At 37.8% G+C, this 26,319-nt stretch overlaps 2 protein-coding genes across 6 annotated transcripts in view; one reads left to right on the plus strand and one right to left on the minus strand.

Annotated features, from left to right (window-relative positions):
- Position 1: 1 nt before the first annotated feature.
- Positions 2-12,468, minus strand: LOC145463192 (intraflagellar transport protein 52 homolog). The gene is made up of 15 exons (XM_081446925.1): positions 10,418-12,468; positions 8,533-8,669; positions 8,250-8,337; positions 7,542-7,671; positions 6,700-6,775; positions 6,209-6,277; positions 5,573-5,699; positions 5,265-5,351; positions 4,656-4,724; positions 4,409-4,486; positions 3,932-4,011; positions 3,254-3,341; positions 2,668-2,776; positions 2,206-2,351; positions 2-1,711 (listed from the first exon to the last, which is right to left on the minus strand). Exons 1-15 carry the CDS (start codon positions 10,448-10,450, stop codon positions 1,661-1,663), a joined length of 1,368 nt encoding a protein of 455 aa, XP_081303051.1. The 5' UTR covers positions 10,451-12,468; the 3' UTR covers positions 2-1,660.
- A 4,059-nt stretch (positions 12,469-16,527) lies between these two features.
- LOC145463391 (otoferlin-like) overlaps positions 16,528-26,319 on the plus strand; it is a 40,881-nt gene continuing 31,089 nt past the window's right edge. For 2 of the 5 annotated variants that reach the window (XM_081447141.1, XM_081447143.1), the window contains exons 1-12: positions 16,528-16,732; positions 19,427-19,482; positions 20,024-20,112; positions 20,283-20,382; positions 21,070-21,491; positions 22,129-22,192; positions 22,590-22,721; positions 23,452-23,514; positions 25,306-25,359; positions 25,571-25,678; positions 25,803-25,853; positions 26,209-26,249. In XM_081447141.1, the coding sequence (XP_081303267.1) occupies positions 16,654-16,732; positions 19,427-19,482; positions 20,024-20,112; positions 20,283-20,382; positions 21,070-21,491; positions 22,129-22,192; positions 22,590-22,721; positions 23,452-23,514; positions 25,306-25,359; positions 25,571-25,678; positions 25,803-25,853; positions 26,209-26,249 (1,259 nt within the window). In that variant the 5' untranslated portion in view covers positions 16,528-16,653. The remainder of the gene's footprint in view (positions 16,733-19,426; positions 19,483-20,023; positions 20,113-20,282; positions 20,383-21,069; positions 21,492-22,128; positions 22,193-22,589; positions 22,722-23,451; positions 23,515-25,305; positions 25,360-25,570; positions 25,679-25,802; positions 25,854-26,208; positions 26,250-26,319) is intronic. The other 3 variants (XM_081447144.1, XM_081447145.1, XM_081447142.1) reach the window with 2 other exon arrangements.

The raw sequence follows: 26,319 nt of genomic DNA on the forward strand, positions 1-26,319 counted from the left end.
AACAGTGATTCTGTCACGCTAATAACTACGAAACCATATACATGTATGCACAACAAAGAGATTTTTTGGCCTCATAGTCTGGAAAAAGGAATAATAAATAATTAAAGTTCTTTTTAATGCATTTAATCTTGTCCAAAGGTAACTTCTCTTTGAATTTAAGTCTCTCTTTTCATATTTGCTACCTTTTAAAACCATTCATGCAATAAATCATTAAATATAAACTACCTGAAGGTGCATAATCGTTTAAAATAACCCGTACAAGCTTGTGAAAAACGGATAAATGCTATGGAAGATTGTTAGAGCGGTTTTCAATTGAGTGTCGAAAGTAACCGATCAGGGTTTTGGTTTTGGTTTGACTATGGTTTGAGATTGGCTGAGTAGTCTAATTGCTAAGTAATTGGTTTGGTTTTGGCATAGTTAGTAGACCTCTACTAACTATGATTTTGGTTTTACGACACTCGATTAAAAACCACTCTATGACTCGAGCAAATACCGTAAAAGCACTGTTAAGCTGTCGAGGGTAAATCTTGAAGTGTAACGTAAACATTACCAATGAATAATTGTTTTTCGCTCAGGAATTGTTAATAAACAATTAGATTATGAGATCGAGATTTCTATCACGTGATAGTTGACGAGGGCGCAAACGCATAGAAATCGAGAGCGAATAATCTGATTGTTTTAGTGTAAATCTACTAGTCGTTCAAAACTTTATCTAAATCCTCTTCACAGACACTTCGAAAAAGCCAGGAAGCGGCTGTCATTTTGTTAACAAGGCACACTACTACGCTCCATCTATCACAGAATAGATAGCGAGTAGCATAGCCAATCAAAGAACGGCATTCGTGATAGAACGCTAGTAGATTCAAACTAGACGTACAGAATAACGACGTTATAAAAGGAGAAACCGAACGATTGATTGAGATCCTTTCGAGAAGTACACAATGACATATCTCAAGAGTTATAACTAAGAAACCAAACTAATCTAAAGTTACTGTTGGGTGTGTCTAAGTCTTCAGAAAAGGCTCCTCGATTAGGATAAGGCCGCGACCTAGGCGAGCAGAGAGAAAGCTGGGGGTTGGCCTCTCTCTTTACCTTATCCACAACCAGAGAGAGCCTGCTCAGAGGACACGATTGCTATATAATTTACATCTTACTATTGTACTCCATGCTCATATAAAGATCGTTTCAAACAAGCTATGCAAAACTGCATAATGTGAAATTACTTCTAGCTTTCTTATTAGCTCTAAGTACTCTCTTTGAAATGGGAGCGATTTTAAAGTTCTCTATAGCCTGAGACTCCTTGTGATAAAATTATGAAGAGGTGTGGCTTTGATCACCACTTACTCTGTTCTCTTAAAGAGACTGCCTAGAAACTTACACCTGGAAGCATGATTGTTCTCAAGTGAACATCTTTGACTGTTCTGTATGAGAATACCACAATAAATAAGTTAAAATGCCTTGAGCGTCAAATTCTAAGCAGTCTGGTCCAGGCATTAGTTAGCGGGGAGCAGCACGAAAAACGGCAAAAGAAAAAATAGCAGAGGTATAAGGTGAGCTTCCCCCATATTTTTCTCCCATCATTTTTTTTGGTACCGCACCCCAACTTATTAAACCCCTGGAACAGGCCAAATTCTACAGAACAGAAACATCTAGAATAAATTTACATAGCATCTGTGAATGCAGGTTCATTTGATGGATCATCCAGAGGTTCCTACAACAATAAAAATACCCAAAGTTATTGCATGGAGAAGTGTAAAATATACTTTTTCTTGTCTATTCTTAGTACCAACAAAGATTCCTAGGAACTGAGCCCCTCATTCCCACAAGTGATCAAAATCTAATTTCTCCTTACAATATATCGTCAAACAAACAAGCGATGAGAATACAGTCATTCATCAACTAGAAGACGTTTTGACGATGTACCACAGAAATTTCCTCGTTAAACTTACAGAACTGTACAGTAATCAATTAGAGAAATTATTGTTTTTAACTTGTAATACTGCCAAAATGAAAGATCCACAATCGCATACAAATGACTGTGAGCCTGAATTGAAACATTTGGACAAAAATAACTAAAGATGAAATTTAGAACAGAATAAAGAAATGTCCAGAAATCTCTATATGTTTGAGAATCTTAAGTTTGAAGCATCCTTTCTGCATGCTAACATCAGAAACTGACAACAGTGAAGAGAGAGTGACAGTTACCTGATTCAATTTTTTGAACTCTACAATTTGATGGAAGATGTAGTCCAAGATGTGCTTGGCATCTCTAACAGAAGAAGGAAGTTTGCTGGACACTCCCAGGATATCCCCACACTCACGAACGTAGTACTCAAGGTCATCTTCAGTGCCTAAAACACAGGATTTCTCTTGGTTAGAAGAGAAGACAAATATGTGTAATAGTTGCAATTGCAATCTTGTGTGTATGCAGATGTGAGAAATGACAGAAAAATGGTAAGATTCTAGAACAGTGTTTGTATAGGAGTTGAGAACATGTGTCTACACTGCTATTGCATTTGCTGAGCTCTGTCTCCCCCATAATCAGACTATGGGCTTGAGGTTTCCATAAGCTGATCATCAAAAATACTTTAAAAGTTGATAACAACTGGGAGACAATTCAAGTGCTGAATTTAGGGTCCAAAGGCTAATAAACCACACTTCACTTACACTTGTTGGTTATCTGTGCAAGTCTTGTCTTTTCTGACGAGAAACTCTCATCTAAATCAAACAGATCCAGTGCTGGAGCAGGCAGCTCACGAAAGGTTGGTGGAAATACCTACAATAATAAACGTAAAACACAATTCTAGCTCATCTTGATATTACATTGTAGACTACCTGACTTGATATCAGCAATGAGTTTGCTACAGGTGGGTACAAGAATTTCAATTATAATCACAGAGTGTGAGACAGGTGTGAACAATGACCAGTCAAGTTGAAAAATAGTTAATATCGCACTTTATTGACAAACAAGGTTTATTTTTCAAGATTACTACTGGTGTTTTTGTGCTGTGCTCTGGAGCAAAAAAATGACTCTTTACTGAGCTACTCTCCAGCTTGATGCAAAAATGGGTAGCAGCACATTGACTGATGGACAAGGATTCCACTCAGGTGGAGTTGCAATACTCCTTGTCCTTCATGCTATTGATGTTTTTTCCCAGAGTTGAATGCCAGCCCTTATAACCTAACTACTGGGGTTGAACAGACATTCTCATGAGAGTTTTGCTAGAGATTTTCAATGATAAAACAGACTTACTGCAGGTTGAAGTGGAGGAAGTGGAGTCTCAAACTGAGGAGTTATTAGCTGAAGAGGTTCATGCTTCACTCTTAGGTCTTCATATGCTCTGTAATAACAAAACAGCATTAAAATAACATTGTAATAAAGACATTTAAGCAGTTATCAGTCGGCCATTTGAAATGATGTCAACTGATATGACTCATGTTTTGGCTGAAAGCACAAGTTGATAGAAATATTAGATATACCATTCTGGTAGTATTTTGAACATTCACTTAAATCTATATAAACAGTAGTTGTTAACAGAGCAATACAGGTAACGTAAATATTATTAGAATAAGAACAACAATGAACCTCTTATACTAACTACTTATTGACTGAGAGTGAGGTCTTTACTGAAAAATCTCAGACCAAGATCTTACTGTATTGAGCGAGTGAAAACAAGGTCAATACGGCAAGGTCGAGGTTTCAGATTTTCCTGTAAAGACTGAACGTTCAAGGTTACTAAGTTGTTTATTACATGGCTTTTTGCTTTGTTTTTGCAAGCCCATAATCGGCCAGTGGGCATTATTGGAGAATAATGCCCTACAATTACCCAATCAGAGTGCACATGATATCAGCTATAAGAACAAGCCATATAATAAATGGTAGTAACAAGACTTCACTAATATATTTTTTACTTTCTTTTAAAAATCATACCTTATGGCAGAAGGAACCACACTTGTATCAAGCTTGAAAAGATCCTCATCAAACATTTTGGTGATATCTCTTCCCACACTCTATTAACAACAATAATAAAATAACAGTTTTGCTACTGTTTTGAAAACATTTTTCTACTTATTATAAGTGTCAATGACTAAGCTCTGAATTAGAGAATGATAGGCTGCATAGCTGATGCAAGGTTGATAGAGATTATGAGTTGTAGAGCTGCACATACAAAAGGGAATGCATACCTTTCATCACCCTCTCTCTGTTGTACACCATTTCTACACAGCACCTGCTACATGTTGGAGGAAGGGACGGGAGTAGTGGCAAGGGAGGAACATGTACACGTATGTATGAAAGTTTTTCTCTTGCAGTAAACACTGAACCTTGGCTTTGCTTTAAGCGACAGAGACTTATTTCACTGTAGAAAAAACGATCTGACTCAGTGGCTGTTAGTGCATATGATAATACCTCATCTCCTTCTTGAAGGCAAACTCTTAGTCTCTCTGACATCCTGGGAGTATCGGGAATGTAATGGTAGTCTGATACCTAACAAGTGTGAAATTGATAAATTAGATTGTTACACATTCTGATAAACCATGAGACACAAAGGTTTCGAGAAACAGCTTGCAGCCCAATTAGTTTCTTTGATAATGATTCTTATTAAGAACCGATGAAAATTAGAAAAAATGTCAAGATTTAGAGAAGAGTGCAAAACCTCAGGGTCCTCAGCATCGATATTGTTGAGCTGAATGTCATCAGTTGTGAGCCACTGAAAGATCACATCCTGTAGTGGAAGAGAAAGTATTATGCAACATGAAAAATGGATTATCATTCATTCACCACTAACTCATTAAAGTTAAATGTTTTGATTGTTCTTAAGTCTGTCAGACTCTAATGATATAGCCCAGTCAATCCAGTGGCAGGTATTGTGAAATGGAGTGGTATCCAAATCATGGGATGGGCAGGTGGCCAGGGGGCGGCGCCAGTGGGAGACAATACTGCCTGTCAAGTCACTTCATGTTGGAATTCACTACTTGCTGATCAGGTCACTGTATGATAGAATGAGAACATCCTAGTACATTTGGTTTTGCTACTGTACACCTAATAAAGAACATTCCTCTGGAAAATTACATAAATTATAATTTTTTTCCTTTCACACTTTGTCTTAGGCTCAATTGCAACCCACCCTTTTCAGGACTTACTGGTGCCTATTCCAGAGTCCTTTACGTTCCTAGGTGTAGTGCTGAACCACTGGAAAATGACCTATTGCCAACCTTGACCTTACTGCATCCATTTATTTGTCAGAATCATTTTAATAACCCACCTGAACCTTTGCATTTTCTTCCTTGTCAAGATACTGATCACTGAACATGTGTACAGAACCAAGGATGACCATCTTGCCTTTTGAATACTGTATAAGGAAATAGAAATTACTGAATCAGATGTCCAATACCTATTAATAAGCTCTTAAAAGCTTTGAGTTGGCAACAAACAATAGGCATACAAGTAGGCTTGGATTAATAAAATTCTTTTTAAACAGTCGCTCATAACTATATACATGTATGCTGTTTTGAAAGTAAGCTTTAATCTCTCAAATTAAGGATTTTACTTGTGACAACTGACAGAACTTACTCTTGATGAGTGGAATGCGCAGACTGGTCTATTGAGAGGAAATGATACGCTGCCAGATGAAAGAACGGATATAGCTGGTTTGACCACATTCAGAGTTGCACCATAAGGATAAACAAATGCCAGAGATCTGCAAGAAAGAACAAAAAAGACGGTTAAGACTGATGGTTAAGACATCACTGAAAGCACCACAAAAGTACAAAATATAGTCTGACAAGAAACATGTTGTTTTATGACTGCTGGATAGCAACAGCTGGTCCATATTACAATCAGTGAGTCACTGTCAGTGTGTAAAGAACTTCTTGCACACTTGCACACTAGTGGATTTTTTGGTCATGCTAAAGGATTCTGTCCTTTACTTTCCTGACTGGCAAGGGAACACTGGAAGTTTCTTAGGAAAATTATTTACGGATATTCAAATTACAGATTGAAGCACTTAATGAGATAAATTTTTTGGAGGGGGCAGGGGGGGTTGGTGAGAAAGACTTTCAGGTGAGTGTATCATGTTACAGCTTGCCTGAAGGACAAGCCAGAACACTGGAGGCAAAGACCATGTTCAAACCCAGACCTTACGACGTGGTGTCTGATGTACTATGTATTAAGCAAACTACAGACTGAGTACATAATAAAAATATTTACTGTCCAAGGTCTGTCCTATCAGCATCAGATGATCCTGGAACATACTTTCCAGCAGCCCGATTGATCTCTCTAAAATGAAAACAATACATACTGATTATACGTGACTGTATGATTGATATGTTGTCTGAATCAACAACAAAATGATGCTTATTAAAACATTGGCACAATATTATCACATAAATTTATCAGATGTTATACATTTAGATGGTGAAAGTGCTTTTATAAGCATACAGTCTAATGGCTTTACTAAAAGAAAATTAAAGCATAAAATGCTAATAACGATCATGTTTTATCTGTAAAGAATCAGACAAATTAATGACATAATTATTAATTTTATAAAGTTTACATGTACATGTGGCATTAACACCAGTGAAACAAAGAACCTGTGATCAACTTATAAGTTTGATTTGAACATTCAGCTGTTGACCTAGCCATAAGCTGAGTGAAAAACATTCTGTCGATAAATCAACATGTACACTTTTCTGACTTACCTGTTAAGAACTCCATTGGAGATTAAAACCTCCTTAGGATGAAAATACTTGTAATACATGGTCCTCACTACTGAATCTGTAAAGACATTTCCACATACAGTGGAACTCCATTAATAGGGTCACCAACGGGCCATGAAAATTTGGCCGTATTAATGGGGTGGGGCCAAATTTCATGACTGACCCACACGTCTAAACTGAGTGAAGTCTTAACAGGTATATCAACAATACACTTCTAAACTACTGATCTTTTATGTGCATCTGGAGTGCAATATTATTTGAAAAAAAATTGAAATTTCAATCAGGACATATGATATTAACAATGAAAGATGAACATAACTGGTCTAAGAGGCCAACATATAAATAGGGTAAAATTATAAAGGATTATACAGATTGGGATTTCAGAATGTGGCCATTGGCCATAGTAACAGGGTGGCTGCATTAACAGGGTTTTCTTATGAGAAAATGTATGGGCATTTCGCCAGGACAAAAAAAGTGGCCTTAATAACAAGGTAACCATGTTAACAAGTTGACCGTAAGACAGGGTTCCACTTAAAATAGAACTGTGTAAAACTTAGTAGGTATGCATGGGGCCCAAATATAGCAAAGATGTGTTGGGAATTAAACACTGGACATTTGATATTTTTACACTGTCATATATGTATTGTAAGTGTTAGCCAGAGACCTTGATTGTACAGTGGATTTTGTGGTAAAAATGCCAATTCCAATCTTCAATCATAAATGTGAAATCCATGTCCATGCAGCCATCTCACAGCCTGTTTTCTATTAATAATTTGGCATGATGAGTTTTATAAGAAAAGGTTTACAGTGTACATAATACTAACCATTATTCACCATAATTCCATAGTCTTCTAACAAGAAGTTGATGTTAGTGTCAAATCGAGACTCTCCTCCTTCCCCCAACAGAACCAAAAGGCTTCCACCTTTTTCAATGTACTGCTTCAGTGCATCAAACTATACAAAAAGCCAAACTGTTACAGTAAAGTCAACCAAAAAATCATCCACCGGTCCAGGGAGGTGTGGATATTTTCTAAAACCACACTAGTCATTCATTTTACATTCATGAGTATTTATAAATAAGCTAGTTTTCAATATTGAACACTCCTATTCTTGGCATAGCTGCTACATATAAAATTGTCACATATATACTACTGTAGTTACAGCACTAGACTGTTTAATCATCAAAACCTGGATTTAACGTCACTATTCTGTTATTCAAACAAAGTGTAGAATGTAACGCAACCAGGTAAAAGGTAACACGACAAAATACGCTAATAAATTTTTTTTTTTAGATTATGCAGCGAGATAGAAGCTAAAATACAGACATGAATAGCATTTGTGCTAGCTGCTAGAATAAGGGAATGTTCATTCAAGAACTGAGCATTCAGTTTTGTACTATTGTTTATCCTACTGGATTGCATGACGAACAAAAACAGCGAAACCGTCGAGGGGTGTCATGTTCCATTAAATGCATTTTACCGACCAATAAAAGCATTACTATCATTAACAATAACACCTCACTACACTTTTACCTCAGAAGCAGTGAATTTTCTTCTTGGTCCTCCAAATATCACAACTTTGGCTGTAATAATTCTTTCTACGGTTATTTCATCTTTGTTCCTAAAATAAGTAGCAAGACAAGGTTATCAATTAATACGTACTGTACTAATCAATTCCGTTTGTTCTTATTAAGAGCAAATTTCAAAAACTCAAGAGGGACATATCTGTAAAATACCATATATTTTTTTTCCATCATTTCATGTAAATGCAACAGCAAACTTATTGTTAGCTTCATATAAAGAAGCTGTAACATACGTGATGACTTTCCAGTTGGATCTCAGTTTTCTGACCAAGGACTTAAAACCATTGTTTGGGGTGAACAGTTCTCCTTTGGATGAGTTAAAGATGATTGTATTGCTTTGCTGTCCCTCGGCATTCTCTGCAGTGGCATCCTGTGAAGACGAAAACAAAATTGTGACAACTGAGCAAACAACAACTTCAAAGAGTTCTCGTTGACTGGACCAAAACTGAAAATAACTGCCTACAAATAACAGTCTGTTCGTGCATAATACTGTCTAAATGTGCTTTGCTGCAAATAATATTCTGTCTCTGTGTAATTATAACCATGCTCTTTGTGAAAAATGGCAGAATGCTTCCCTGAGCTGTCAGAGAGTGATTTATCAGTTACTTGCTCATTGTTAAATACTTGTACTATAGGAAAGGAGGTTAACAGGTTATTTGGCTACCCCACCTTTCTCAGAGAGTGCAGCAAAAATGAAGTTTGCAGGATTGTTTTCAGGATTAATTTTACCAATAATTTGAGATAACTTTTGTACTTAAAATTGGAAAACTTTTCACATTCTCCCAACTTCAACTTGCGTTACCACTTCAATGAGGGTTGTACAGGCGGGGTCTCTTGCAGGGTTCACGAACGAAAAAAATAGAGGATCACGGATCACCAATGTAAAAATTTCATTTTCCCAAATCACGAAAATAAGCAAGTAAGATACTCTTTTTAATGACCTGTTCTTACACTAGAAGCGGTGTTTAAAGAAAGTAAAATTGCGAATGGCTAAGTCAAGGCTCCATATTGCAAATTGCATACCAAGTCACTCTTGATAGATGACTCTAACCATTCGCAGGAATTGCGTCTGAAAATCACGCAGAATAGAGGTAAAATCACGAATATCGGTTAATAATTCAGGTTCTTCACAGGTCACGCAAAACCTTCAGGTCATGAGTCACGAAGAATAATTTCCTAAATTCACGTTTCACGCAAAAAAAAAATCAGCTAACCACACGTCACAAGAATACCCCTGTATGACCCTCTTCAATTCTAAGAATTTTTTCTAGCCAATCAGAGTGCATATAATATTGGGCCAATTTGTGAACCTCAACAAATGCTAATCAGCTACTTCCGACTCTTCAAAGTTGCCTCATCAATATTGAGTACCCCTAATGATGAACTAAATTTAAACAAATCCTCATTTATTTCTAATGGCCCAAATTTCTCTCTTTGAGACATGCCTGCAGGGAATCATGGTAGTTGTGAAAACAAACATCCAGCCCAAGGTGATGAATACAACAACCATGATTCCTTGCAAGCAAGCCTCCTCAAGGGAATTGGCCATTCTAACCTCTATCATTCGACAGGACGTCCTTTTGTATCTATAATTCTGTTTTTTATATATATTCATTTAGAAATAGTTTCCTTAGTCATGGTCATTACCATTTCCCAAGACTATACTCCTTTGTTTACGCTTATAAAACTTCACGACTCAACTCCTACCAATCCAGATAAATATCAGCTTAAGCTTATGTCTGTATTAAATTTATACATGAGCTTAATTACGCACTCGGTACTTGCAAGGATTTGCAATTGAAATGCAACATTGATTCCATGAAATCCTACCAAATAAGGTAGCAAATATTCGTAAAAGAAAATCAAGCAAAAATCTACCCAATTTTTGCTTCCCGAGGTACGTTTCTTCCCTAGCAACATTACGACGCCTCAAAATAAATAACTCAGGCTGCGATTTTACGATATTTTATAAGAAAAAACAAAGCGATTATGAGCACCGTATACCTCAGAAACACGGTAAATTAAAAAGCAATCATTGATGAAGGATCTGTAAATGATTCTGGTGTTTCTATCGAGTGATTAGAAGTCATTTGATGTTGAAGTTTGCAAAGTTCCTACCTGAGTTGTTGATACAGGCGCCATTTTGATCATTGACAGCAAATATTCGTACTAGTGCCCAGGGAACCTCCGCCTAAAGCCTTCCGCTAGACCTAGTCCTCCCGGCCTTTGGACTAAGAGGAGTAAGAGGGGTGTTTGTTTGTTTCTGGATGTGAACATCGTTTGATTACACCGCCTCAGTTATAGGTTTGAAATGTTATTCTCTTCACTTAACGAGGATTTGGAGTTGTGACAACAATAAAGAAAAAGCCCGAGGTAGATAAAAAGGTTTGAGAACCAGTACACCCTGGTAGTACACATCCATTCAGTTCGTTGGACTGGCGCGAGACTAGAGGAGGTTGGCGAGACCAAAATAATTTTTTTAGCACTACGCGCAAGATACAGAGTTGGAAAACACGACAGCCTTCTGTTTAGCCTACTGGATCCCGGATCGAGCGCGAGCGATTCGGATTCGCGCCCTGGCCGGGATCATTGCATAAGGCATTTACGTTCACGGTACCTCTCTTAAAAAAATAGCGAAAAATAGGGACTACATTTGCAGTTTCATTGCCATACATAGCGGCGTATTCGTAGACGCGCGAGGAAGGAGGCTCGCTTGACTAAGCACTGGCTCCCTACTCTAGCGATCCTCAGCAAATCAGCAAGCTAGGAAAACCGTTAGAGACAAGACGGGCCAACTTTGAATATTACTTAACTTGTGGTCTTCTTGCATAATTTACTGGCTATCTTTGTCTCAGGCGCGATTTGCAAAACAAATAAATTAACAAAAAGTTCTACCCCTAGATAAGGACCAATTATTCTTTAATTAAATTCTCAACGCTTACTGATTTATCTCGTTCAAATTGCACCGTGATATACGTTCAGTAATGCCTTAGATATAAGTCATATAGGACATATATATATTTTATCTCATGGACTCACTGACACTCACTTCTCTAAGTCTAGTGTTTTGTCAGAAGGCCATACATTATAACAACGGCAGTGTTTTCAAAGGATGAGTGCACGATTTGTAAAGCCATTCTATCACTCGTTCCTCCGATGACAATTGACGATACCGAACAAAAATCCTCGGTCTCGGATTTTTGCTCTTGAAGACTCCGGGAACTAACGAGATACTACCGCTTTCTGTAGTTTGACTTCGTAAAGTTGTCATACTTGCACTGCCTTCGGAGTCTCTAGATGGAATACCGGTGGAGCTCGCTTCCGGGGTCAATCTCGACGCACTTCGTGAAGTTGTGTGTAACTGAGAAGTTCTTGGACGCGAGCTTGTACTTATATTTGTCACAGATAGTCTTTGCTGTGGTGTTCTGGTAAAGATGCAGCCTTTCTTATCTTGCGTATATTGAAGCGCCCTTGAAACCCGAGTAGGAATCGTACCAGCATCGGTCTTCATGCGATACATCGGTAAGATGCACACCGACTTGGGTCGTTGCTTGATCGGCCACACAGAATGTCCAGTCCTTGATGCTATGCTACTCGATGTATTTTGTATTGCAGCTAAATATAATTTAGTAGACTCCATCGACAGTAGCTCACTTCGTTCTTCTCAACAGCCAAATTCCATCGCGATATCGGCGTGCAATAATTCGTTGTCAAATAGTCGTATCGTCTGGATCATCGATTATACCGTTATACTAAAGAAAGCCACAGTGTTCATAGGTGTTTCAATGAAGTCCTGTGCGGGGAAAATTAAGTTCTTCTCGAATCTTTACAAGAGTCATTTACACCAAACATCACAAGTATGTTGTTCGATTGTTTACGCAGTAAAATATCCCCAGGTGAAATAACAGACTGACTTCATGACACGACTCCATTGTCACTACAATTGTCTTGCAATTTTTCACATGACTGGTTGCCAAGGGAAACTACAATAAGTAATCAATCGTGGATACCTTCTTTACCAAGGATACCGAGCTTGTTCATATCTCAGGGATTCGTCTAAACACAGAGCAATAAAGTAACTGGGAGAAGTTTTCTGATTTTCAGGGGAAAATAATTTTGCTCATCATTTTCTGATCATGATGATTCTAGCCTTTAATAGGGTTGTAACATGTCGGTTCTTGACACTTTTCTCTGAAGCAACAGACCATGTAATTTTAATTACAAGACTGAGAGTGTAAAAAGAGTGTACTTAGCGCCTCTACAAAGAGCTCAAGTTTTAATTAGCGCCCGCTAGTAGTAAGCGCTCTCGACTGGAATCGCTAGCCCCGTCCCGTTTTCTACGTAGTCGAAAGTGCGGATTCTTTTATAGCATTCACAAGCAGATTCTGACCTAAGATTGGACGAGAGACCCGAGATTTTGCGAAAAGAAAGAAATCATGTCAAAGAAAAGAAACTACAGGCTACCCAGGTAACTCATCAGTCATCAACGTCATCAAAAGAGGATGAGGGTAAGAGAGTTAATACCTCTCTAGGCCAATCCATCAGGAGGAGAGAAGTATAGGCTGGTTTTCACTAGAGCATAAGCACAAGCACAAGCATAAGCATAAGCACAAGTGAAAACAGCCGCGAAATAAACATGAGCATAAGCAGAAACATAAGAAGAACGAACCCACTTATTTGTCTTGTGCAGTTTTCACTAGTAACGAGCTCAACATAAGCATAAGCATAAGCACAAGAAAAACGAACAGTTCCGTTTTTCTTGTGCTTATGCTTATGTTTATGTCGAGCGTGTTGCTGGTGAAAACTGCACAAGACAAATAAGTGGGTTTGTTCTTCTTATGTTTCTGCTTCTGCTTATGTTTATGTCGCGACTGTTTTCACTTGTGCTTATGCTTATGCTTGTGCTTGTGCTTATATATGCTCTAGTGAAAACCAGCCTTATAGAAATGGCAGGACAGGCCTAGCCGGTTTACACTTATCTTCGCCCCTAAGGAAAATATCTGCGCGTGCGCAACAGACGAGGTAACATATCCAAGGGCGGAGTGGATACCAGGTCTAAAAATAACTTGAAAGAACTACCTCCCCTGCCTCACGGTCTGTTAGGGGATTCAGTCTATTGCCCTTCATTCTTTCCTAGTTTTGAGACATTGAAATAGTTATGCTCGATCTTCTTCGCTTTCTCGAGTCCGGTCTTCCCTCACTGAGAATTCCAGTAGCATGTCAGTCTTTCCAGTGTTAGATTTGTCCAGTAAGGTGATCTTTTTGTTAGGCAATGTTCCAAACCCTATTTAGGCTGATGGTCGCGCAACTAGCTTTAACTGTTTCTTTTGTTTCTCTTGCTCGTTTGCTCATGTTAACATTGGGGCGGAACATTGCTACGCCGATGAAACAAATCTTTGCCGACGTCTTACAACCTTGCCAACCAAGATTTTAAACCTGCACATTGGTGCTACCTCTTAAATTTCGTTTCGTTTTATTTGGAGCTCTGTCGTGCACTGTCGTGAACACGTTAAGTTGTTTTAACAGTTGTCGTGAATCGTACCAACTGTCCTATCCTAAATTGATCTGAGTAACAGCTATCACGTTTTGTCGGGCAATAATTAATTACCCGTATACCTATCGCAAATTGTAATAATTAATAATGACACGCCTTCGCAATTTTTAATAATCCGATATGTCGAAAGTTGTATGACCCCACATGTAATGTCGTACCCTTAAAACGGCGTGTGTCAAATAAGTAGTCATCATATTTTCTCTTGTCTCTCAACTCTTAAAATCCGTCACAAATGTCGTAGTTTTAAAAAAGCTCATGTCAGAGTCAGCATCATTTCATCTTTAAAGTCTTATTAAATTCCGGTACAAATGTTCCAATAGTGGTAAGCGAAAGGAATACACACCAAAAGAATGCGCGAGCCTTCACACTTTCGATAATTACGAAAAAAAATTCTCCGCTTCTCATGATTCTGACTGCAACAACATGTTACCCAACCCTAACCCTACTGCCTAAGCATAACATAGAATTAGAGGCCATTACTGCTTGTGAAAAGTTGTCCACGAAAAAACGAAATTTGTGGATAACTGCTCATTCTCATTTGAAAGACTTTCCACAAAACAGGATAATATGTTATTTATATTTGCGATAGGTGCACCCGTTATTACAAACGATGACAACTTAGGATAGATATCAACACAAGTACACTCAGTACTCAAAGGAGCAATTTCGCCTAATTAATTTTTTTGGAATCCAATATAAATAAACAAAAGCAGTTTTCTATTGGTTTTTCTACGTTTAAGAAATGCCAGCAATTTTTTTTCTCGCTACACAATTGCTCGTTAAAAATTACCTCGAATGATAGATAAGTCATAAATTTGTGTTTTAACTATGCCTCTGGAACAGCGTTCGAGGCAAGTTACCCTTGTGTCAAACGTACTGCCAAGGGGTTCTCCCGAGAGCGAGAAACTTGCGCTTTGCTACAACACGTCCCCCAGAGGGCCCAAGCGGAACACAGCAGTCTTGTCGAACCGGCTTGACAACGTGAAGTGGACAATGAATTTAAAGCATATATTTTTTACTTGCGCAGGCTCGTTTTCTGTATTTTTCCTTCCGATCCCTTCAGGCTTGCTGTATTTCAAGGAGTATCATTAGTTAGAGAGAGTTGATTTTACAAAGAAAAATTCATGTCCAGGAGGCAGAAGCAACAAGGAGGACCAAGGAGGACCAAGGAGAAGAGTTTGTCGTATATATACAGAAGAACATGTTCAGCCTAGCTTAGATTTTACATTGGTCTACATTCTCTGTAGTTGCTACTTCCAAGTGCTGGACGACGCTCTTTTTGTTTGAAAACTTATAAAAGTTTTGGGATGCGCGTTCAGTATAACTTTTCCGGGTAGCAAAACTGATTGGATCTGTACAGTCTTGTTTTGGCATATTAGCAACTATTAAGCACAAGAGACCATGATTTCTTGTCAAGCACTAGTACCGTTGCATTCCGCTCGTCAAAACAACGATTCGGAAGCTCTTTCAAACAATGATCTAATACTTTCTTTATCTTCACTCTCTGATCTTTCACCAACCAATGGTCGCGAATTTGAATTATCAAATCTTCAAAGCTCTGAACTGTAGCAATGATGCGAGTGTTCAAGGAAAAACAAAATATTTGAAATATTTGTTTTGAGAACTTCTCCTTGCCCGAGGCGATACAGATTAGGGAAAACGCGCAAGTCGTAAACATGCCGCTTACATGATTCAGTTTGGCGGTTTAGAGTCAGTATGCATGGCGTTAAACTGAATTTCATTTGATCATGACAGCTATAAATTGGGGAGGTATTTTGAACCATTTCTTTTATAATCTTGAAGCTTATGGGTTCTTTCTGTGTGGTAGGCCACGATCAGCGTGCAACGATTGCGTAAACTAACAATGATCAAACTTAAGATAATTTAAAATTGGCTTTTAATGCCACCGTGTGATAGTAAAAAAAGAAACAGAAACATAACCTGCTTTTACAAATAAAATTCTCTTGCTTTCCCAGTGTGCTTTCATAAGGTTATCGTTTCCCAGTTGGTGCCAGGAAATTACATGATAGAATTTTCAGATTGCTTGATTTGTTGTTGATTTTTAATAGTGAAGACAACTTGACTGAAAATCCATGCCTCCATTTTGTGCATTTTCTTACATCAAGGGGTTAAAAATAGGTTTTCATTGAGGCACCTGCTACCAAAATCTTTTGCGTTAAAAGCAAATCAGTTTTTTTTTCTTATGACGCAAATTTTTACCATGGTTACCGATCAGAGCGGACCACTAAAATCATGCACTTTATTATCGTTATCAAATAAACACCCCTTTCTGCTTGTCGATTTCATTGTTAGAGGGCCAAACACATCCACAGAATACTGACAACATACGCATTAAAATTTAAAGAAAAGAATCTGCCCCCACAGCCCATGTAAATCCCGGTCTTCTTACGTGGTCCAGATTTTCACTTCGACCAGAAATTTTCAGTCGTTCTGCTTGTAATTCAATTATCTATTTCGTGATCTTTTGCCTTCAGACCGAAAAATTTCCTTGTCTTACGTTTCGTTTTAATTAATTTTTACTAAATACTTTTCTAGGGAAGTGGAGAGATTTCTCGAAACGAGTTTTCTTGAGGAAGATTTTCTTGGGTATGTTTTTTTTTTGTCTTAGAGAAAATGAATTATTGAAAATCGAACGAATGCGCAAATTGAAGATCAATTATTCCTAGCTAAACCAACTGTTCCTCTACGCGCGATCTGATTGGTTGGCGCGAATCACTGACAGAAGGATTCTCCCTCGCATTTTCCATCGCCATGTTGTGGAGTTGACGGGTTTCCGAAAATGTCATTGCTTCTTCTTCTAAAAACCTGTTCAAATCTTCGAGGAAGATCTGACCGAATAGCCAGGGTCACTTTCAGAGGTATGTAGTTTAGAAATATTCTAGAATTAGCGGTTGTCAAAGGCTTGAATGATCTGAACAAGTTTTCTTGTCGAACGCGGTGAAGTTTGTTGGCGGGCTTCGACTGCCGCTTTTTGTCTTATCTACCTTTCTCGCTATTTTAAGTGATTTTATACAGTTGTAGTTTCGAAATTGCTATTTCTATCGATTTGAAATTATTCCGAAGAATTTGCTGCTTTTTCCTGGACTGGTTTATCTGTTTTGGCTGGTGAATTTTCCTTAATTATTCAAGTTTTGTAGTTCTGCTTAATTCTGCGTTTGGCTTTTATACGCGGATACGCTCGTTGGAGGTACCCTCCTTTCTGTCGATTTTTTATTCATCACCGTGAAGAACTCCGCTAAAACTCGATTCAGTCGCTTTATATTTATTAAAAAAGTTTGGTTTGACGGTGAAAACACATATGTATACGTCTGTTTATATTCTGGCATTGATATTTATCGAGTTGACATCAATTTTATATTCGGCAGATTTTTTTTTCAAATTAACTTAGACAAGTACTATTCGATTTGGTGGAAAATGTGGCAGTCATTTTTTGATACGAAACTTTCGTATTATAAATATACGAAGGATCTTCGGAGTTTCCTCGCTAGTTTCTCAAGTATTCTTTCCTTCCGTAAACTGATCGCATTCGACGATCGCTCAAGCGTGCAGTTCAACATAGTTTGGATTTCTTTGACGTTTCGCGGAAATTTTCATATTTCAGAAAAAAAAAATGTTTCACCGGTTTGACATAAGTGAAAATTTTCGTCATTCATCAAGGCCTCATAAGCTCATTTCGTAATTGTTTTTGTGACAAAGATTGTGATTGTTGGTCAGTCGAGAAAATGTCCTCGAACGCTTCCGGAATAAATATGGCGGTTGTCTTCACTTGCGATTATATCTGATGTTTCAGCGTTGAACCTATTTTGTGCAAGGCGACGAGGTCTGATTCTGTTGTAATAAAAAATAGTTTTCCTGTTTATAAAAAGGTGTCTTACTTGATTCTGTCGGCAGGAAGTATAGATCGTGAGAATTTCTTAGAGTGTATCATAATTCCTATTGTGTAAACAGATTGCAAATATAATTTTCTCTTTGTGTCAAACTTTTTAGCAAGCCTGAGAAAGCGTACGATCTAGCGAAAAACGAATAATTATTTCAGTTACTTTTTGTTATAGGGGTATCATAAGCTAGTTTTAAGGTGTAGAGTATATTATTTGAGGTTGTAATAATTCTAGATTTTATAAAATTTGGAAATATACGAAAATTACATCCTTACCCTCTCTTAAGTTATTTATCATGGTGATAAATTTATAGACTGCAGTGCTATACAAGAAAGACAATAGACAATGTCTCAGATTACATTATTTGTTGTTCATCATCTTGTGAACATAAAGGGGCTTATCTTTGTTGATACTGATTGCGCTATGTGTACTTTGAATTTAAAACAGTGAATCGTTAGCAAGTGACGTCTTTTCAAAGGTTTTCCAAGAAATCAAAATGACATATATTACTTAACAAAAAAAAAATTGTGGTAGTTTTGCATGATTGATGAGATTGAAATTCCAAGTGCTGATTACAGATCAGTAATGCTCAGTAGTTTTGTGTGCTGTGCTAATCATAATGCCGCAGATTAATTTATTCAAGGCATTTAATTGCGAGAAGTGGTGAGTAATCAGCTAAGACTCTCTAGTTGTTTAATGGATACTTATCAATTCCAGTCTACATAGATCACTTCCTCTGAAATTTTTTAATGCTACTAATATACAAACAAAGACTTGCCAATTGAAATCTTTTAATGAAGTGTGACATTCTTGTCTATTTCTAAGCAACTACAGTGACTCTTCTGGGGTAAATTGTAAAATTTAAGTGGAATGGAAGTAACAATGTATATATAGGTTATTGACCAGGCGTGAGGTCAAAATGGCTGGATGTTGGCCAAGATCTTTTTTTTTGCGTGTTTATGACTGAAACATAGTTGAGGTCAATAAACTCGCAAAAACAGAACAAGGCTGATATCAAGCCATCTTGACCGAACAAGCTTGGTCAATAATGGATTTATTATACGGCTTTCGGGGAATTTTTTCTTGCTGGACACAGTGGGTGGTCCCAAGAAGGTAAGATAGTTCTAGCTTTCCCACTCGGATAGCCAATCACAGGGCAGGATTTGGTTCATCTTGCCCACTTAGAGAGCTGGCCATGTAATAAATATGACTTATTGACCAAGCTTGAGGTCAAGATAACTGGATAATGGCCAAGTTCCTTTTGCATAGATCCAAGTCCATAAACACGCAACAAAATGAAGCCAGCATCAGTGATCTTCACCAAGCAAACTTGGTCCACGAAGTGTTTATTATATGCACATTAGAACATGATTGGTCTATTGAGTGGGCAAGATAACCCTAACTTGCCTGCTTGGGTTGTCAATCACAGTGCAGGATTCAGTTCACCTTGCTGAACTAACCATATAATAACATACAAGGTTCAAGCTATATCATGTTTAAGACGAAGTCTTGAATTTTGACCTAACACAGACAGCAGATTGTTCCTTGGAAGCATTTACAGTTTTCAAAGAGAATATAAGTCAGTTAACATACTAGACCATATTAGCAGGATATTATATTCATAGTATCTGCACTACTCTAAAGCCAGTTTATATTTTGCTTGTTTCCTTACAGGAGTGACTTACCAGACAAGTGTCATTGAAAACTGCTCTGAAGCTGATTGGGATGAGGTTGGTTGATTCACTATCTTAATCTGATGCTCAATAGACTAATTCTCTGTACTGATTACATGTCAAACATTTTTTGATTGTTAGTTTGGAGAATTTCCCAGTATATCAAGATAATACATGTTTATTACCTAGTTGATAATTTTCTTTGATCTGCTTAGCAGTGTACATAATTATTAACATCTGAAAAATCGATTTACATGAATTTTTCTTTTAACTATGACATGTGACAGCATGCCTGTGACTTGTATTGTTTTTGTCTAAAAGGCTGACAACTTACTTGCAATACTTATTGGTGCAACAAGCTTGTGACCCAGCTTGTTGTAAACTGTTGTTTGTGACAATCATGAGAAAATTGAAAAAAAAAAACCAAACAACAACTTACAACAACTTACAACAACAGCAACAACAAAAGCATTGCAACATTTAGTTTAGTCCTGAAAAGGAATTTGATGCAGGTGAAACCTCTAAGATTATCCCTGTATAGTAGTGTTTATGAGGCTAGACCTGAGCAAACTTTGTTCTCATATAATTTGTCAAACAGGACTTTGAGTGGCCCTTGGAAAGTCCACTGGACCCCAGCGAGTTCATCGAAATTGAAGTTTATAACTTCAACAAAATCTTCAACAACAGGTGGGTTGATTATTTAAGGTCTTCTGGATCATGTGATGTTGAATGCATGTGTTAACACTAACAATTTTTATTGCATTTCCTGACATATGAATACCACGCTTCTAAATTATCTATACTTCTGATGACACATACCGTTGAAAGTTACCATGTCATGATATTTTAATTTTCAGACTGGTTGGAGTATTCCGCATGGTACTCCAAAAACTCATACAAGATGGCCACCTAGAGGTTAGGGAAAGTCTCATAGACATGAATAACACAGTGCTAAAGGTGAGACTGGAGTCTAGAAGAAAAAAGAAAATGGGAAAAATAAATTAAAACGAAAAAAAAGTGGAATAATATCAATTACAGGTTTTACATGTAGGAATACAATGTGCACAGAAAGTCAAAGGTTTGACTCCTGCCCCTGGAGGATCTCAGAATAGCTTGACTAGTTAATATCTTTCTTATATGAAACTTATAATAAGCAAATACCATGATATTTCTTTCCTAGCTTATATTATTACCTATTGACATATTCAATTCCAGCATTGCACAGGATGTGTGTCACATTTGAAACTATGTTGTACTTATATGGCCTAGATCCCATAAGTCTTCAGCCAGTAACTCAGTAGTAGAGTACTGCACCAATGTATGAATGGTCATACAGACATAGCTTTGTCTCTTCCTGGAAGAACTCGCAAATTTTTTCCTGAGTAGTTTGTGTCACTGACAAATTATAGACCACATTCATGAAATTCCATCTACATAACATTTACTTTATCTGACAAATAGCTCTTGCCACAAATATCATTTTTGCCAAAATTCAAGATTTAGTTGAGGTCAGATTCTTCCCCATCACAGGGTCAGCCCCCCTTTTTCCATGGCTTTCTGCCCTTACAAGAAAATAACAATTTGCATTATGCTAGGCAAATGCTTACCTTGCTTATAATTAATTTATACAAATTCCAATCTCAGGCAACTGTTGATCTGGAGTTACAGTACAATCCCCCAGAAGGAAATGTGTCCCAATGGGTGAACAATATAAATGACACCCTTGATGCACCACCCCAAGTGGGTTACATGCCGGACAATCAGTATCAAATGGATCCGTACAGTCACCAGTACAGCGTTAACAGGGACACAGAAAGAAGGGGTTCATTCATGGGTAGCACATTCGGCAGTAAGGCATCTAAGAGCCAATCAATGACAAGCCTTACTTCCAGTAGTCATCGACAGCCACGCAAGGAGTCAATGCCTGCTTCCATCGGAGGGGGTGGACGGTTTATTTCCCCCGGAGATTCACCATTTGACGCAATGTTGAAGGGAAGCGAAGGGCTTGGAAGTCGCAGAGGATCACAGATCAGTATGCACAGTGACAGGAGCATGAGTATGAAGTGGTAAGTTCCTTATCCTAGTTACTGAGCACGAGGGCTGTACTAGGGAGTATTGGCCCAAGGTCATGGCAGTATGGACCCCTTAGCACAGTGAGGTCTATACAAAAATGACCAAGGGCCACTATTCCCCAATGCGGCTTAGGCAAGCTAGGTTAGTAAGAAGTTTATTACATGGCACAAAATAACAAATACATGGTTTATGACGGCTTCCATGGAAGCAGTCGGTATCGAAAAATCCTGACCAAGAAACAACCAATCAGAATGCTCAGATTTACCTCAAGGCTACCTTGTTGTACAACAAAAGGGCTTATTACTAAACGGGGGAGGAGAGCCACCAGTGGGGTGGTTTTCCTTAGATTGTTACATGCTTTACATATTTTATGGGATGATGACACCCTAAGGAGTGTGAAGATCTGGTTGAAATGTCACTTTGAGAGGGAGTCAGGTAGGTATACTACATGTCCTCCAATCCCTGCCTGAGGTAATGATACACTGTACCAAAATTGTTTTGGAAAGAAAACCATTTGCTGTTATGCTAAAAAAATTGATGTATACACTGTGCACTAGGCACTGAGTACATGGGCTGATTTTCTGGCTTTCTTACACTAAATAAAATGTCCTCTGTCTTTTTTCCTTATAGCAGCCACGCCCATCCTAGAGTGCGAGCTGAAAAGAAAATGTCTGTGAGAGAACAAGACTATCAGGTTAGACTTACAATGAGGGGTTTTATTATTACTGTACTCTATACCTACTGTTGAAAAGAACTAATAGTATGTATATTTTGTGACTTAAAAAAATAATAAAAATAATAAAAACAGTCTTTAAAGAGGAAGCGCCTGTCACATCAATATGTGGTTTTCAGGGAGGTCCTCTATAAAATAGTGTACATTTAACTTTGCACACAACAAGGTCTTATGTATTTAATGACATCTTTTTACAGTTTTCAGTGGCTCCTTGTGAATTGGCAAGTTTTCAATTTCTAGACAGCAGCCTGTTTTCATGCCAGCATTCTCTCCCCTGACTTGAACATTCAAAGGTTAAATTCACTCTTAGTTTTGTGCCAGATTTGTTGGTGATTTCTCATGTTCCATTATGCAATAGATACAAATTCGTATCCTGGAGGGACGTCAACTTGCAGGTACCCAGATTGATCCTGTGTGCACTGTAAATGTTGGGAATCAAAAGAAGAGTACAACAATAAAGGAACAGACCAATTGTCCCTTCTGGGATGAGGTAAGACTTGTTCTCCGAGCATTTGGTATAACAATGCATGTTTATATTCATTTCATTTCCGTAATTTAAGGTCATTCCTCACGTTTGCATCGAGCATCCTTACTGCGCATAATTTATGGCGTCATTGGCATGCGCTTGTGTACGCGCATATTGAAAATATGATGGATTTGTCTTGATATTGAGCTCTGTCAGTTGAAAAATGGCTCTAGCTCACCAACGAGCACGAGCACCCCAATTTTTTTTCCAGTCATTGCAATCAACTAATCATAAGCTTTGCGTGAGAAAAGACTGATCTAATTTCTATTGCTGAAAATTGAATAAATAAGAAAAATAGTAGATACGCTGTGGTCTTTTCTATTTTGTAGTCGGTAACAATGTCAAGAAATTTGATTCAAAGTTTTAATCAAAGATTTAGCTTTCTGTCTGAATCAAACTTAAAATGTTTATTTGTGTGCGACACAATGTATTGACTGTAGTTTAATGCGTCTTCTTATGAGTCTGGGCTCACAAAATTTTACAATTACTGGGAATGGGTTCTTATAATAAGCATTAAATAATGCCAAAATGGGATCACTGCTCCTTAATGAGCATGGGCGCCCCCTTTTTTATTTCAAAATTGAAGTTATCATATGACAAATATTCAGTGGACAAAGTTTGAACAAAAATCTATTGTCATTTTTATTTCAGAGGAATTACCTTAATTTTTATTTTGTGCTTATTTTCTTTTCAGTTTTTTGTCTTTGACTTCAAGATGCCTCCTATGGTACTGTTTGATAAGATCATCAACTTCCAGGTAACTCATCTACTGCTTATTTTGTATGAGATGCTATAAAAACAAAGTGAGAGCGTAAGGGGTGGCGTCTCTGCCAATGTTGCAGCAGAGTTTGCTCAAGAACTGTGTTTTCCATACCAAAAAGGCCAGAAAATCAGACCTACATGTAGGTGACAAACTGAGGGAATGTCAGTACAATAGTACCTGTCTTTTATTTCCTCTCAAAAACAAACTCTCAGTTTACAGAGTGCTCAAGCTGGAAAGGCACATGTCAACTGCATGGCCTCTGTTGACACAGAATATCCCAACAACATGCAGGGTCCGAAATTAACTCTTTTCGGCAGGCGCCATCTGGCGACTGGAAAAAAAATTTCAGTCACCACATGGAAAAATGTAGTCGCCAAAAAGTGTCAATAATAATAATAATAATAATTTATTGATTTATAGTGCACTTTTTAACATACCAGGTGATCAAAAGCGCATAATAAAATTTTTCCTTCGCAGCGAAACACAAAACAAAAGTTTGGCCGCCATGGGCTTGCCGGCAAAATATTTGCAATCGATGTAGTCAGGAATCAAACCAGTGCTGAAATCATCCTTTGACCACTTTGACAGATCTACATTTCCACCTTTTGACGCCCAGAGAATATCTAAATCTTCATCTAGTTTCTTTGCGGATGTTCTGTCTCCACTTTGTAATAAATTACGGAAAGATTTCAGAACATCTTTGGACACCACATTGCCTGAATAAATATATTGATGGTGAAAGAACGCAAGGGGGCCTCTTGTGCCAGCAATGCGTATGTTATGGGAAACCGCTGAAAAAACATGGCGGCAAACCTTCGCACTGATCGTAGCTGTAAAACAATGTGGTAGATTTATAATAACAGGAAAGTCGGTTTATACTTCAAAAGCAGCGGAAAGGTAAAAAGGAAGTGACCAATTGGCGTGCGACTTTGAATTTTATTTTAATTGATTTCGCTGAAAATCAAAGTTCTTGTTTGTGCAATTATCGTGGCATGAAATAGTTAATTGCCTGCTGGCGACCAGGTGTAAAATTCTGGTCGCCAGTGAAAAATTTTTAGTCACATTGACGACCAGGAAAGTGCAGTTTCGAACCCTGACATGAATGTAACTCTTCGCTCCCATTGCTAGTGTGTGGTTTTCTGAAAATTGCAAAAAAATGCATAAAGTTCCAAATGTTCTTCTTGAACTGCAAAACACAAGATCTTAACTTAAAGATTGTTTACTCCGAGCTAAGAGAATGGTACAATTCACAAATTCCCAACTGAGTCAACAAACTCATGCAATGAACACTTGCTTGCTGTACTTGAGCACACGGTAACTAAAGTTCATGGTCATGTCACATGACTTACTAAAAAAAATATTATCCCAAGGGGATTCGGGAGTGACAGGGCAGGGAACCCAAAATCTGGAGATCATACAAAGACATCCCTAAAGTTGAAACTCGCTGGCAAACACATGTAACTAGGAGATTGCAAAAAACTAACTTAAGACCAATACATAGATTCATGTAAATGTCATCAAATCAAAGGAAGTTGCCTTGAGCATAACAAATTGCCATAAGAAGTCATCAAGTTCTGCTGGGGTACTTTGCTGGAGACTGAACAATGACTGCTTCTGGTGTAGGCATCAGACATGCTGGGTATTGAAAGGTTATTATATTATTAAATATATATATTTTTTTAAAAATTATTGTTGATAATGATTACTTCAGGCCTAGGCATTTGAGCTAGCTGACAACAATTTGTTTTAATAAATGTAAAGATTTCTATGGTATAATGTTTTCAGGTTTTCACAGGGAGAAATCTTGTCAGTCAGGGAAATCTGATTGGGGCATTCAAGGTAAGCTTAAACTGTTCTGAACTTTTGTGATAAAGTTGTGAAAACCAGGAAAATAAAGCTGATGGTAGTAGTTCAACAGAGGCAGGATGTTGTGTGAAATTCATGTACCAGTACTAGTGGCAGCCTAACCCAACCTGCCATTTTCTCTTCTGTAGCAAAAGTTGGTAGAAAAGCCTATCATTAAAATGGTGCATCTTTTGTTTAATAATAGCTGGATGTAGGGACTGTGTATGCTCAACCAGATCACAGATTCTGCCGCCGATGGGCAGTAATGACAGATCCAGAGGAAACACTGGGTGCTTCTGGTGCAGGCATCAAGGTAGGTAGATTTGCTGATTTTGTTGCTTTCTACTAATGATAAGGGTTGGTTCAGTCAGTCATTTTATCTTTGAGAAAGTGCGTAGCCAAATTTTGATATACTTTATAACAATTTCTTTCTTCAGGGCTACCTAAAAGTTGATATTACTGTGTTAGGTAAAGGTGATCCTGCCAAGGTGAGGTGTTGTTGTTAAGTATAACACCCAGCTTAACTTCCCTATACTGTTGTTATGGAATTGTTCTGTGGTCACACCAATTGGTACTCCTCATGTAGGTTTAATATTACTAGACCAAGTTTAGCTAATTTGTTGCATTTGTCCAGAAAGTACAATGTTGCACCCAAGGCAATATAAATGACATCATTTCCTCTATAAGTAACTGTTAGTAATAAATTCTCCTCGAGTCCCCTGTTTCAAGCCCCCTATTACCCCCCTTTCCTCTTAGCAGTGCAGATAGAAAGAACTAACCTGCCCTCCAGGACTCTCAATTGAAAATCGTAAAATGAATGTCTCTGATTCTCTGTGTATGCAGGAACCTCCAGGTATCAAGGACAGTGATGATGATATTGAAGGGTAAGGAAGTTTCTTTTGCTTTTGGCTTTTTTTCCCTTCAATTAACCTTAGGTTCAATTGGTTATTAGCC

The sequence above is a fragment of the Orbicella franksi genome, chromosome 12 (genome assembly GCF_964199315.1).
Source record: "Orbicella franksi chromosome 12, jaOrbFran1.1, whole genome shotgun sequence".
NCBI classification, from domain to species: Eukaryota; Metazoa; Cnidaria; class Anthozoa; order Scleractinia; family Merulinidae; genus Orbicella; species Orbicella franksi.